Here is a 14,150-nt window from a genome sequence, read left to right on the forward strand (position 1 = left end):
TCTACCGTCACGCCTGCGCTTATCAGGCGCACATTACCCCTGAAAACTGTTGTATACAAAGTCAAATGTACACGAGTTGGGTCAAGCCAGAGCCAGTTACATAATTTTCATGGTGCAGTGAAAAATAAAATTATCATGCCATTTATTAAAAAGTATTGAGATTTCCAAAAGTGTATATTATTGAAGCAAGTGTGGAAAAGTTGGATCTGAGTAGAGTGTACCAAACTCTCAGCCAGACCGGTTAGGTTTTAACCGGTTTCTTTCTAGCATTGGGTCTGTGATGAAAACTGAAAGGAGTTCAGAAACTGATTTTGTTGACAAAAATTTCAGTACTGTGGAGAGACTAGAAAGTTATGGCCTAGAGGCGAATTACCTTGACTAAGTTCTGGCCCTCCAGAGCAGCCATTCCTTGTCCACCTCTGTGTCAGAACTAACTTCTCATGACAACAGATAAAACCTTTTAGAATTTATTGATGATTTGGCAGACAACTAGCTTCTACCAAATCAAAAGTTAAGGATGGCATCAAATAGCATCTTGACCTTATGTGAAAGCTTCCTGCATAATGATGTACCTCTGCCTCTCTGATGTACCCACCAATGTATTTTAAAGCTTTCCTTGATTTGTGACTTTCTCCGTACTGTAAAACTATAACAAACTTTGTGAAATGGCTTTCACACGGGAATGTAAGATTTGGAGTAACCTAAACCTGTGTTCCCAGGCTCTGATGACTTAAAATAGCTCCAGAATAAACTCTTATTATCTTATTTTTTTTAAGATAAGAGAGGTTTTTTGTTTTTTGGTTTTTGGTTTTTTGTTTTTTTGTTGTTGTTTTTGTTTTTGCATCAACGGGTCAAATCCACTTTGGTTAAAAGCCAAATCAACTAGAGTCAAATAGGGCTTTCCTACCTTCTCTCAGTGTCAGGATAGATGGGACTTGAATGTGTGCCTAGAGTATGTGTGGTGTTCAGCAGGACTCCAGAGTGCAGAACTGGAGCCCCTGCACAACACTTATAGTTAAATGATTCTGGTCATGTCAGTATCTCCATCTAGAAAAAGGGCTAGTAATTGTACTAATCTTAGGGGCTTGCTGAAGATTGAAGGAAATGACTGAGCCAGGCTGAACCCATTGGAGGTGGCCAGTAGTAGCCATGACCACCACCTAGAGGTTATCAGTCCTTGCCTTTCTCGCCCAGGAATTCAGATCTGCCAGTTTATCTGGCTCTTCTCTTCAGTCACTTAGTTGACCTGACTCACTTTGCTATAGCCTTCAACAGTTCTCTCCACAGATAGGTAAAAGGGCCCCTCCTCAGTATTCCCATTATGCCAAGATATGCACTTGTGGTATCATTATGGTCTTTAGCACACTGCACTGTCTGATTGGCTCTACCCTTCAGTGAGTCACAGATCCAGTCCATCTGGCTCTCTGTGCTTTACCACTTTGGAAGTCCTACAGTCAAAAGAACCAGAATGATCTTAAGGGTAAGTTACTGTCACTCTTTTTTCTTTTTGAGGGAATATAGAAGGTAGTTGAGGCAAGGTCTCATCTCATACTGTAGCCCAGACTGGGTTTGATCTTCCTGGATACATACATGCATGAGCTGCAATGTCCATCAAAGATATTCCCCATCACATTTAGAATTCACTCCTTAGCTTGCCTGAGAGACTTTGGGTCCCTAACTGCCATTTTCCTTTATGCTCTAGTGGCATGACCTCCTTCATGTTTCCTGCCTAGAAGCCCCTTACTTCCTGCGATGGCTTGAATGAGAATAATCCCATATACTCATATATTTGAATGCATGGTCCTAAGTTGGTGTAACTGTTTGGAAGGATCGGGAGGTGTGGCCTTATCAGAAGCCCCAGGGATGGGATTGGAATTTTCTAAAACCCACACCATTCCCACTTGGGTGTCTTATCTCATGCCTGTGGATCAGATATAAGATCTCAGCTCTGTTCCAGTGTCATTCTTGCCAGCTGCCATGCAGGTCATGAACTAATCTGGAACCATGAGCCTCAACTTTCTTCTAGCCTTGGATGCTGGTGATACACAATAGATAGAATTACCCTCATTTTACATATAGACCCAGAAAATAGACCCAGTCTCTTTTCCCTCAGGACTTCCCTGAAAAACCTACTCAGAACACTGCTCCAACCCGGCAAGTATCTGATTTCTGTTTATTGGGCTTTTCTTCTAGAATCAAGTGCATAAACACAAAGGTTTATTTTTCTTCACTCCAATGCCTCCAAAGTCCAACCTGGCATATGTTTTTCATGGCTACCAAAATAATGAATGAAAGTAGGTATCAGTCTTGCCTACTAAGTTTCAGTTTCCTGAGAGTGGAGCCAGCCCTGTGTCAAATGCCCAATAAATATTTGTTGAGCTAACTTATCAAAGGAGAAACGGTGCCCCAGAATAAGTCAAAAACGCAAATATTTTAATGTTTATTTTTATTCTATATATCCAGCTCTTGAAGAAAATGACTTATGGATTAGACATAGTCCTTCATGATTATACCTCTTCAATACCTCAGAACACACAAGGACACTGTGAGTTAATGACTACAATTTAAAAAAAAAAAAAAGGGAAATTCAGCATAATTCACAAAAATTCAAGAGGAAATTTTAGGACCTTGATCAGAAGCTTCCATTAAGTGCTGGTGCTATGTGCTACTTCATTTCACCAAGTACTGGCACTATGTGCTACTTCACTGTAGACCAAGGTTCAGGGCAGGCTAAGGGAAAGAATGCTTACCCTCTAAGGACATGATCCAAGAAATGGGGGCCAAGCACTCGGGGAGAATTGGTTAGCCATCAAGAAGTCCCTAGTAAGAGCAGCTATGGAAGCAGCTAGCCACCTTTAGAGAGCCTGAACCTGTCTTAAAATTACAAAGCCTGTGGAGCAGTACTTATAAACACAAACATAATGAGGTTTTGCCATTCTATAAATAATCTTCAAGGCATTGGAAGGATTCCAGCTGGGGCTCTTTTTTGGCCTGAAAAGCTTCAGGTAATTGCAGACATAGGATGGCCTACTGATGGACCTTCTCAAAGTACTCTTTGGAAGCTGTTGGACTTGGCTTGATCTGAAAATTAAAAAAAAAAAAATTAAATCTTTTAGGAGGAACTTCATAATAGTAGTCTCAAAGATGAGCTCAAAGATTCTAGTTTTTTGTTTGTTTGTTTTTTGTTTTTTTTTAAGACAGGGTTTTTTTTGTGTAATAGCCCTGGCTGTCCTGAAACTTACTTTGTAGACCAGGCTAGACTCAAAAATGATTCACTGCCTCTTCATCTAGATAAAAGGTGTGTGCTACCATATCTGGCCCAAGCTCTCAGTCTTAAACTAAAATTTCTTCATTTTTGAAGATTAGCCTATTTTGTTCAAAACATATAGATAAAAATTAACTACTAGCCTCAGTAGAAACTGTCCATCTAAGTGTTACCAACCCACACTCAGCCAGCACCTCTTGGTAGATTATCCTTGAGCAAAGACCTGGAGTTGGGGCGTGGTGCTCTAAGGAAAACAACATACCGTAGGGGACTCTGGTGTCCAGTTGGCTGGGCAGACTTCTCCATGGGTCTCCACAAACTGGAACGCCTTTACCAAACGGAGTGTTTCTTCCACACTGCGGCCCACCGGAAGGTCGTTGACACTCAGGTGCTTGACGACACCATTAGGGTCAATAATGAAGAGACCTCTGCACAGAATTTATCCTCATTAACAGGACTAGTGCCAACAACTCATTTCTTTCCTTTTATGTCTTTATTCTCCTATTAGTAAATTCATCAACTTGTCAAAGGCTTTAAAATGGGAGTTTTAGGGATTAAAGAGACTACTTAGCAATTAATAGTTTGTACTGTGTCTATCCAGAGGACCTGAGTTCAATTCATAGAACCCATTGGAAGGGAACCCACTCAACTGCCTGTAACTCCTGCTCCAGGGGATCTGACATCCTTTTATAGCCTCCAAGGGCGAGTACTCAAATGTACATAATTTTACAGAGTTACACACACATAATTAAAAATAAATCTTAGAAAAACCAACCTGAAATTAACATTATAAAAAAGTTTATCAACTTTTAGTAATGACAGATGCTCTAATACAAGGCCACCAAGGAAAGCATACATTATGGGAACATTGAAAAACTGTATTCCCAATGTGATATATGATACCTAAAAAGAATGAACTAGAGACAGTAAAGACTTTTACACAGTGATCTAGTATACATTCTTTGGACTTCTATATCACTCTGGTAATGTGATCACATATATGTAAAAGGGAGAGATTGAAGTTGCATCCAATAAATATTTAAAACTTCCTTTAAAAAAAAAGATTTTATTTATGTGTATTTGTTGTGTATGCATGCATGCAAATACCCAGAGTCCAGAAGAAGGTGCTGGACTCTCTGGAGCTGGAGTTACAGGTGGCTATAAAATCAAACTCTAGGGGCTGGTGAGATGGCTCAGCAGTGAAGAGCACTGACTGCTCTTCTGAAGGTTCTGAGTTCAAATCCCAGCAACCACATGGTGGCTCACAACCATCCGTAATGAGATCAATGAGATCTGATGCCTTCTTCTGGAGTGTATGAAGACAGCTACAGTGTACTTACATGTAATAAATAAATAAATAAATAAATAAATAAATAAATAAATAAATAAATACATCTTAAAAAAAAATCAAACTCTAATCCTCTGTAACACCAATGAGCACTCATAACTGCTGAGTCATCTTTATAGCACCTCACAATCCCTTTTGGTTTTTCCTTTGAGACACGGTCTTTCTACATAGTCCTAGCACTACTACATAGACCAAGCTGGCCTAGAACTCATAGATCTACCTCTCCCATCCAGTGTATACGGTACTGGAGACTGAACCCAAGGCTTCTTGCATGCTAGGTAAAAGCTGTGAGCATACTCTGCCGTCTTTTCCAATTGTGTGTGTGTATTTTTTTTTAAAGATTTATTTATTATTATACATAAGTACACTGTAGCTGTCTTCAAACACACCATAAGAGGGCATCAGATCTCATTATGGGTGGTTGTGAGCCACCATGTGGTTGCTGGGATTTGAGCTCATGACCTTCGGAAGAGCAGTCAGTGCTCTCACCTGCTGAGCCATCTCACCAGCCCGTCTTTTCCAATTGTTAAAGCAGCTGTTGAAATAAAAACTAAATTCTCAAATATAAAAATGAAGAGGAAGAGGAGGAGGAGGAAGACCAGGGAGGAGGGAGAAAAGATGGAAAGAGAACAAGATGACTCAAGGTAAGAATCACGAAAACATGCCATGAGGGCTGGCCAACTGGAGTTATGAGATGTCCAGATGGAACATGGAAGATACAACTAAGGGTTATTGATGGGGAAGTAATTTCTAATGGCTTAAAGGATAGATATCTGCCCAGGTCTAGTGCTATAAAGGGCTTATTATAAATGTAAAGGTTGTGTGTCTTTTATCTGGGAACTGAATGATCAAGACAGTGTAGAAACCCCGAATAGAGAGTAAATAATTACTATGAGTTCCTGGAGTACAGACCAGCTGAGAACATTCAGCATCATGGACTGAACAACTACAGTATTCTTGGACCTATCATTAGTAGACAGCCATTGTTAAGACTAGTTGGACCACAGCCTATAAGCCATTCTAATAAATCTATGTATATAAACACCACACACACACACACACACACACACACACACACACACACACACACACACACACACACACTGTCTCAAAAATCAAAACTACCAACAAAGATCCAAACCTGTACTTCTTCCTGAGTTTTACCAAAACTGACAAATGCTTTAATAGAGTCTTTATAAATCTTTAAGAAACAAGATGACACTAAAATATGCAAAACCATCCCATCTCTAAGAACAGCTCTTACCTGAGTGCAATGCCAGCACTTTCCAACAGCACTCCGTAGTCTCGGGATATCTGCTTAGTTATATCCGACAACAGTGTGATGTTCATGTGGCCCAAACCACCATTCTAATAAAAAGGCAAACAGGACTGTTTTTCTCGGGTGGTCCAACAGGGTGTGAACCATGTACCAATGTTTAAAACCAACAATGATGGTGGCAAGTAATAAATTCACACAAGGAAATTATGTTTAACTTAATTCCCTCTTACTTTATTTTACGTGTTTGAGTGTTTTACCTGCATGTAAGTGCACCACAAGCATGCAGTGTTTGAGAAGACCAGGAGACGGTATGTGGTCCCCTGAAACTGGAGTTAAAGGCAGTTGCAAGCTGCTATGTAGATGTTGGTAATTAAGCCTGGGTCCTCTTAAAAAATAGCAGTGTTGGGCTGGTGAGATGGCTCAGTGGGTAAGAGCTCTGACTCCTCTTCCAAAGGTCCTGAGTTCAAATCCCATCAACCACATGGTGGCTCACAACCATCCGTAGTGAGATATGATGCCTTCTTCTGGTGTGTCTGAAGACAGCTACAATGTACTTACATATAATAATAAATAAAATCTTTTTTTTTAATTTATTTATTTATTTATTTATTTATTTATTTATTTATTTATTTATTTATTTATTATATGTAAGTACACTGTAGCTGTCCTCAGACACTCCAGAAGAGGGAGTCAGATCTCGTTACGGATGGTTGGGAGCCACCATGTGGTTGCTGGGATTTGAACTCCTGACCTTCGGAAGAGCAGTCCGGTGCTCTTACCCACTGAGCCATCTCACCAGCCCCCAATAAATAAAATCTTAAAAAAAAAATAGCAGTGTTCTTAACTGATGAGTCATCTTTCCAGTATCTATTATCTTGTATTAGTTATTGTATGCATGTTTGTGTGTGTGTGTGTGTGTGTGTTTATGCACACTCAAGCGAGGCACTGCACATGTATGGAGGTGAGAGGACAACTCTGTGGAGTTCTTTCCTTCCATTCTATGTGGGCTCCAGTGACAGAACTCAGGTTGTCATGTTTACCCAGAAGTACTTTTCCTGTTGACTACCTTCAATGGCCCATCTTCATCATTTTAAAAATGAGGAAACTAAAGCTCAAAAGGCTAGCCTGGCAGTAGTGGCACATGCCTTTAATCCCAGCACTTGGGAGGCAGAGGCAGGCAGATTTCTGAGTTCAAGGCCAGCCTGGTCTACAGAGTGAGTTCCAGGACAGCCAGGGCTATACAGAGAAACCCTGTCTCCAACAAACAAACAAACAAACAAACAAACAAACAACCCAACCCAACCCAACCCAACCCAAACAAAAAAGGCTAAGTACTTTTCTTCAGGCCATTGCTAGAAAGAGACTGGTTGACCTTATCTTTTGAGGCAGGGTCTGTCTCATGTAGCCAGACTAGCCTCTAACTTTTTATATAGCCAATGATGATCTTGAACTTCTATCTTCCTGCTGCAACTTCTGGAATGCTGGGATCATAGGCTATGCTAACCCATCCAGTGTATACGGTACTGGAGACTGAACCCAAGGCTTCTTGCATGCTAGGTAAAAGCTGTGAGCATACTCTGCCGTCTTTTCCAATTGTTAAAGCAACTGTTGAAATGAAAACTAAATTCTCAAATATAAAAATGAAGAAAGTAAATTATTCAAGTCACCATTGTTAGTCCTGAAACATACCTACTGAAATTTTGAATTTTTTCTTCCCTAGCAGATTTGTAGACATCAAAAATAGTACAGCCAACTATTAAGGGTTCAAAGTGTAGGCCCAAGAGGAGGTAAAAGAAGATGACAGCCACATCACTTGTCCCACTAAGCCTGTCTCCATTACTTGGAAGATATGCATGGAATGAGCAGTAAAGATACAAACAACATCCAGGGAGTTGTTACTACCATAGCTTACAAACTGCTGACAGGAGAGGATCTACAAAGAACCTACTTCAGGAGGATATGGCTCACCTGGTACAGGTACAGCATTTGATCCCCAGCAAGGCATAAGCCAGGTTCTAGAAGGTGGAGGCTGGAGGATCAGAAGTCATCTGAGCTAATACACCCTAACCTTGAGCCTGGAATACTTGAGATTCTGTTTTTGAAAGGAAGAAAGGAGGGAAGGCAGGTAGACAAATGTTCCCTTCAGACTGTCTTATGTTTTGACAACCTTTAGACTTTGTATTAAATCTCTCTTGTTAGTGCAGGGGGGCAGAAGTTGCTGGGGAATGAGCAAGAGACACTCCCACAAAGCTAAAAAGGATTTTGAATGTCATCATCACAAAAAAATGATTCAAGAAAGAGTACTGAATAGCTTGATTTGATCCATAGACAATGCACACATGTATCAAAACATCACATTGTATCCCATAAATATATACAATGTTTTTATTGTGTGGTCAGTATTATTTGTGAAGTAGAAGTGACACCAAAGAATAAAATAAGACCAAGGAAAGGTGACTGTCACCCAACCTACCTTTCTTGGTGTGTTGATCCAGGCAAGATGACTGAAGTGGGAATCCACTGAAACTGCAACTACTTCACAGTTTACATCATGAAATTCATTGGCTTTGTCACTGAAAGCAACAATTTCTGTAGGACACACAAATGTGCTTGGGGGGAAAAAAGAGAAAGTTTCATTAGATCATAAAAAAGCAAAAACTTACAACAGTTAGAAGTCTAAAACTAAATTGATTTGCTTAGGGGTGAAAGACATGAAATCGGCTGGGTATGCTAGGTGTGATAGCATAAACCTTTAATCCCAGAACTCTGATGGTAGAGGCAGGAGGATCTCTGTGAGTTCAGACCAGCCCGGTCTACATATGGAGACCATGACCCCCCCCCCCCAAAAAAAAAAAAGGGAAAAAGCAAGCTTCGTTTTGGGCATGGTGGCGTCTACTTTTAATCCAAGCACTGAGGAGGCAGAGACAAGCTGATCTCTCTCAGTTCAAGGCCAGCCTAGTCTACAGTGAGTTCCAAAACATCTGTAGAGAAAATCTTGCCTCAGGTAAACAAATGAATGAATGAATGGGATTGTGAGGCATGTTTAAAGAGTTAAAAGAAAACCTGTACTTTTAAATAAAGTAACTTTATGAAAAATTCATTTTATTTTTTTAATGTATGAGTTACACTGTTGCTGTCTTCAAATACACCAGAAGAGGGCATCAGATCCTGATACAGATGGTTGTAAGCCACTATGGAAATTGAACTCAGGACCTCTGGAAGAGCAGCCAGTGCTTTTAATTTCTGAGCCATCGTCTCTCTCCAGCCACAAAATAATAATAATAATAATAATAATAATAATAATAATAATAATAATAATAATAATAATTTCCTATATTACTTCTACCCAGACTGTTGTAAAGTTTAGACTGGCTTAGGGAACCATTTATCAAAAGTATGTGAGACAGAACTGTATTAAAGGCTGATAGTATAATCCAGTAAGAGTGCTTGCCTAGTATTCACAGGGCCCAGGGTTTGATCCCCAGTACAACCAGAAAAACTGACAGAACCATACTAAAACTCCTCCATTAAAAGGGCTGGGCAGTGCTGGCACATGCCTTTAATCCCAGCACTTGGGAGGCAGAGGCAAGCGGATTTCTGAGTTCGAGGCCAGCCTGGTCTACAGAGTGAGTTCCAGGACAGCCAGGGCTAGACAGAGAAACCTTGTCTCAAAAACAAACAAACAAACAAACAAACAAACGAATGGGGGAAAAAAAAAAAAAGGAAGGATGTTTCCTCCCACTATGGTTATATGAGGTACAGATGGCCAAGGACAGTGAACAAAAATTAAAAAGAATCTTTCTCTCCACTAAAAGAGGAATTTCAGCGTGGGTTAGAGATCAATACCAGCTCTCAGAGGGACATGAAAATATTATAAAATCAAACTTACAAATCCAAAGGGTAGAAGAAAAGCACCAAGTATTTTCCCTTAAAGTCGTCGAGACTCAGCTCTTTGAACTCTCCATTGACAACAGCAGTACCTTTAAAATAGGGCGCGTGCTGGGTGACAGCAGGGGTGTGGAAAGAGGAACCTAAAAAAAAGACCACACACCTGAATGTAGCTTGTCATCCACCACATCGAGTACTGCATGATTTTATTTAAACTCCTTTTGTTGGAACATATCAAGTAAACTTACTATTTGCCATAACTGGTGACATAAGTTGTTTATTAATTTAACTCAATAAGATGGTTCACTTCAGTTGTACATCTTAGGTAAAGTAATTTTGCCCTTCAGCACAATTCCAAAGTATATACACAAACTCAACTCAGTGGTAGGGAGGAGTGTGTGTGTGTGTGTATACGCGCGTGCGCGCACACACTTGTGAGCATGAATATGAAGGATGGAGGACACACAGATCCTCAGAAGACATCTACCATTTTTTAAAAACCCTTTCTCTCTTTTAAGAGTCTTTTATAAACTCAGCTCACCAAGTAGGGTAGGGTAGCTGGCACTGAGCTCCAAGGACTCAGTGGTCGCCTCTTTCTCAAGTGCTGGACCCATTGTATACTACTATGCCAGGCTTTCTGTGAGTTCTGAAGGTCAGCTGAACTTTGATCCTTATGCTAGCTGACTGACTGACTTAGCTCTCACTCCAACCCTAAAGAAAAGGTTTTTTTAAAGAACAAAAACTAGAAGAAATGAAATGCCCTTGGAACTACAAAAGGAAGAGGAAGAAGGCAGTAGAGAGCAGAAGGCAGCCAGACATGGAGCTAGCTCAGACTAGGGTGTGAGTATCACAGGACACTGACCAAGAGGGGCCAATACACAGGGAAAAGGAACAAACTCAAAACAAACTCAGCAAGTCTTAAAAGGACCCTCAGCAACAAGCAGCCAGATTAGCTCTTCACGGTAGAGAGAACAGAGTCTGAGAGGCTCTAATGCAGGAAAACAGATGTTTCCAGGAAGATTAGGCCATCAAAAAGATAAGAATGGTGGAGGCAATGTCTATAGTTAGTTATCTTGGTGAGAGGCACTGAGGCATGGCAGAGAGAAACCAAGAGCAGATGCAGGACATGTTTCAAACCTGGGGTGGGGTACAGTGGTGTTTTGTGTTTTCATTTTATCTAGTAACTTAGGTATCTTAGAGAAATAGCCTTTGTTAAGTATATTATACAAATATTTTCTTTTTCCTAGACTACCACTTTTTCTACTCTTTTTTAGGGGGGTGGGCATGGGGAGAGGTCTTGTTTATTTATTGTTCCCAGACAGAGTCTCACACTGTGATGCCCTGATTGGCCTGCAACTTTTTTTTTCTTCCTTTTTGGTTCTTCGAGACAAGGTTTTCTGATCTGTAGGCCAGGCTGGCCTCTAAATCACAGAGATCTGCCTCTGCCTCCTGAATGCTCACATTAAAGGCATGTGGCTCCACCACTGGCTTCCATTTTCTTTCTGTTTTCTTAAAAGTAAGTTTTAAAATTTTGACACCGCCAAGGACTCACTGTTCCTAACAGTTCCTTTTAGATCCAGCCATCTCTACATTATTCTCATATCCATGTTTAAAATCTCCAAGGACAAGCCTCAAGTATAGCCAGGGTCCAGAGTGGCTGATAAGGGTTTCCTTTTACCTGGATATGACTAGAGCACAGTAACACTTACTGGTGCTAAAGGCTGACTTTCCTTGGGCAGAGGCAGACCACAGTATGTCTGTCAAACAGGTTCTTCTAGAAGCAACAGGCCTAAGAACTGTTGAGGCAGAAATACTCCGGGAAATAGCACTTGCATGACGAGCAACCTGGAAAGAAAAATGCTTTCAATTAGGAAGGCTTTCCGAAAGGGTGACTGAATTCTGCCTTGCTGCTGTCATCCTTTGTTAACGACCCTTTTCCCAACGAAACAGATACCAAATCAAATTAAGAGCATGGGTTGAGTCTACAAGAAAATCATAAGAATAAAGCTTCAAGAATAAAAAATCTCCAAAATTTCAGGAAGGCTAGGCCAGGCTGAGTAGTTGTACCCTCCCCCACCTGGAGCTAACTGCTGCATCATGTAGCCACATCAAGGTTTTTCTCAGAAAAAGTCCCTTCCAGGCTCTCAGTCAAGGAATAGGGTGAAGTTCATGCACTGGGAGTGTTTGGCCCAAGCTCAAGGTTAGTAGTGTTTGCTCAACTTTGATGTCCAACATGGGACAGGAAATTAAGGGCTGAGCCCGGCGATGAGAAAGGAGAGGAGGATGGCTGGCAAGAGGACAGACAGTAGGCTGCTACTAGAGAACAGCAGATACCAAGGCAGAGTCCAGCCTGAGTGTGGGAGTAGAAAGAGGCTCCTGTTACTGTTTTTACTCCCGTTACTTTGTTTATACTCAGACTTAAGTATGAGCCCACAGCCATGTCGAGATGTAGGAAAAACTAAGGTTCAGAAATGTGAAGTCAAGCCAGACAGCACTCCAGAGGCAGAGGCAGTCGGATCTCTGTGAATTCCAGACTAGCCTGAACTACAGAGCGAGTTTCAGGATAGCCAGGGGATACACTGAGAAACCCCGTCTCGAAAAACCACACACACACACACACACACACACACACACACACACACACACACACACACACACACACACACGTGTATCTTGGCCAAGGTCATATTTGGTGACAGATCCTAGAACACAGTAGTCAGCATACTGGCCTCAAAAGTCAGGCCTGGGTGCTTTAGTGAAGAAACAGCAAGGGGACCATCAAGCACAAGGACTTGTTGGAGAGCACATCACCCACGGGGATAGTGTAAAGGCTGTCCTGCGCAGGGGCTAGGGCCTTTCTAGCCGCAGGAGGCCTAGAGGTCCCCGAGCTGAGAACTCCCTCCCATAGGAGCTAGTGGGCAGCAGACCTAAGGGTGCGCGATCCGGTCCTGGAAACAAGTGCGGGCCAGAGTCGCTGTTGTGTCATGCGCCTGCCCAGCTGCCAGCCACTCACCGAGGACCAGAGCAACCTTCCCGCAGCTGCCGCCATCTTCAGAGCACGCAAGAGGCACGATAGGCGGAGATACCGAGGAGTAGCCGGAGCACGCCGGGTGTGCTTCTGCCTGGGGCGTGGCTTCTGCTCCGGGCTTCCCTATGAGGGCGGGGCCTCAGCGAGGCGGGGCTTACGAGGAGTGGGTGGAGGAGGGGTGTGGTTTATGCAAAGAGGCTGGACCTGGGTGTGTGGTTGTGACTTAGGGGAGAAGCCGTAGAACCACTCCTTCCAGCTCAGGGGGAAATTTCCCTTTGACCTCCTGAATACCTGAATGCTTGGATTCCTATTTATGGTACCGACGTATAAAGATCAAATTCAATTTAGGAAGTAGACACTTATTGACATTTCCTGTTGATTTTGTTTCGCTAATTTAGAGTAGTAGAAAGTGTCTGTCTGTGAAAGAATCCAGTTCCCTTTCTATCTCAGGTGGGATCTTCTGCCTTCTGCATTCAGTGGAACAAACTTAGTTATCTGAGTTCTTTAATAAGCTAAGCGACTTAGGGACATCAGAGTTTAGTGTGCTTGAAAACCTTTGATATTGTGTGGGGGCGTTCATTTGGCCTCTCCTCAAAATTGGGATAATTGGGACACATTTTAAATCAATTTATTTGTTAACGCAGATACCAAGTAATGATTGGAGGGCACGGTTTTGAAGTACCACATCAAACACAGAATAAAATTCACATGATAACCACACTAAATGCCATGTCTAAGCTGGTATTTTCCAAGCACTGTTCTGTTACTAATATAGTTTCTCACATCTGCATATTATCTAAATAATATTTTCTTTATGCTAGCTCATTTTAAAGTGCAAATAATCTTATGGGAAAAGAAATGTTAAGTAGGAAATAGTTAAACTTCTACTTATAACAGTATAAATAGAAGGGAATTAAAAATAAACACACTAGTGCAAAATACTGCAAAGTTCCAGCTAGATACAGTTATTTGCTGAAAGTCCGAGTTTTGTTGAAAAGAAAGAGAAGGTGGTCAGAGGCATTCATTTGTAGGTCAGATGATTGAAAGAAACCTAAAAACATTTTGAGTTTCTCATACTGAGATCTGATGTTATTATTTATTTATTTTGCTCTCTACTATATCAGAAATATTCATAAAAGAAAAAAATTATAAATCTAGCTGTCCATGAACCATTAGCTGCTACACAGTGTACCTGTCTTGTGGAGAAAAAAAAAAAGCCTTATACCTAAAGAGACATCTCAACAAGTTCCTCACAGCACTTGCCTTGAACTTAACTGGTACCCAGTGTATGTGTTTGGTGTTCAAGTCTGTGATGGAATATAATTCAGACATAAAAAAGGAT

The 14,150-nt window shown here is 41.3% G+C and overlaps 1 protein-coding gene across 1 annotated transcript; it reads right to left on the reverse strand.

The window, feature by feature from the left end:
* Positions 1–2,427: 2,427 nt before the first annotated feature.
* On the reverse strand, positions 2,428–12,900 carry Prdx3 (peroxiredoxin 3). The gene is made up of 7 exons (NM_007452.2): positions 12,794–12,900; positions 11,490–11,625; positions 9,782–9,923; positions 8,366–8,501; positions 5,878–5,981; positions 3,528–3,693; positions 2,428–3,081 (listed from the first exon to the last, which is right to left on the reverse strand). Exons 1-7 carry the CDS (start codon positions 12,827–12,829, stop codon positions 3,028–3,030), a joined length of 774 nt encoding a protein of 257 aa, NP_031478.1. The 5' UTR covers positions 12,830–12,900; the 3' UTR covers positions 2,428–3,027.
* Positions 12,901–14,150: the final 1,250 nt, after the last annotated feature.

The sequence above is a fragment of the Mus musculus genome, chromosome 19 (assembly GCF_000001635.26).
Source record: "Mus musculus strain C57BL/6J chromosome 19, GRCm38.p6 C57BL/6J".
Taxonomy (NCBI): domain Eukaryota; kingdom Metazoa; phylum Chordata; class Mammalia; order Rodentia; family Muridae; genus Mus; species Mus musculus.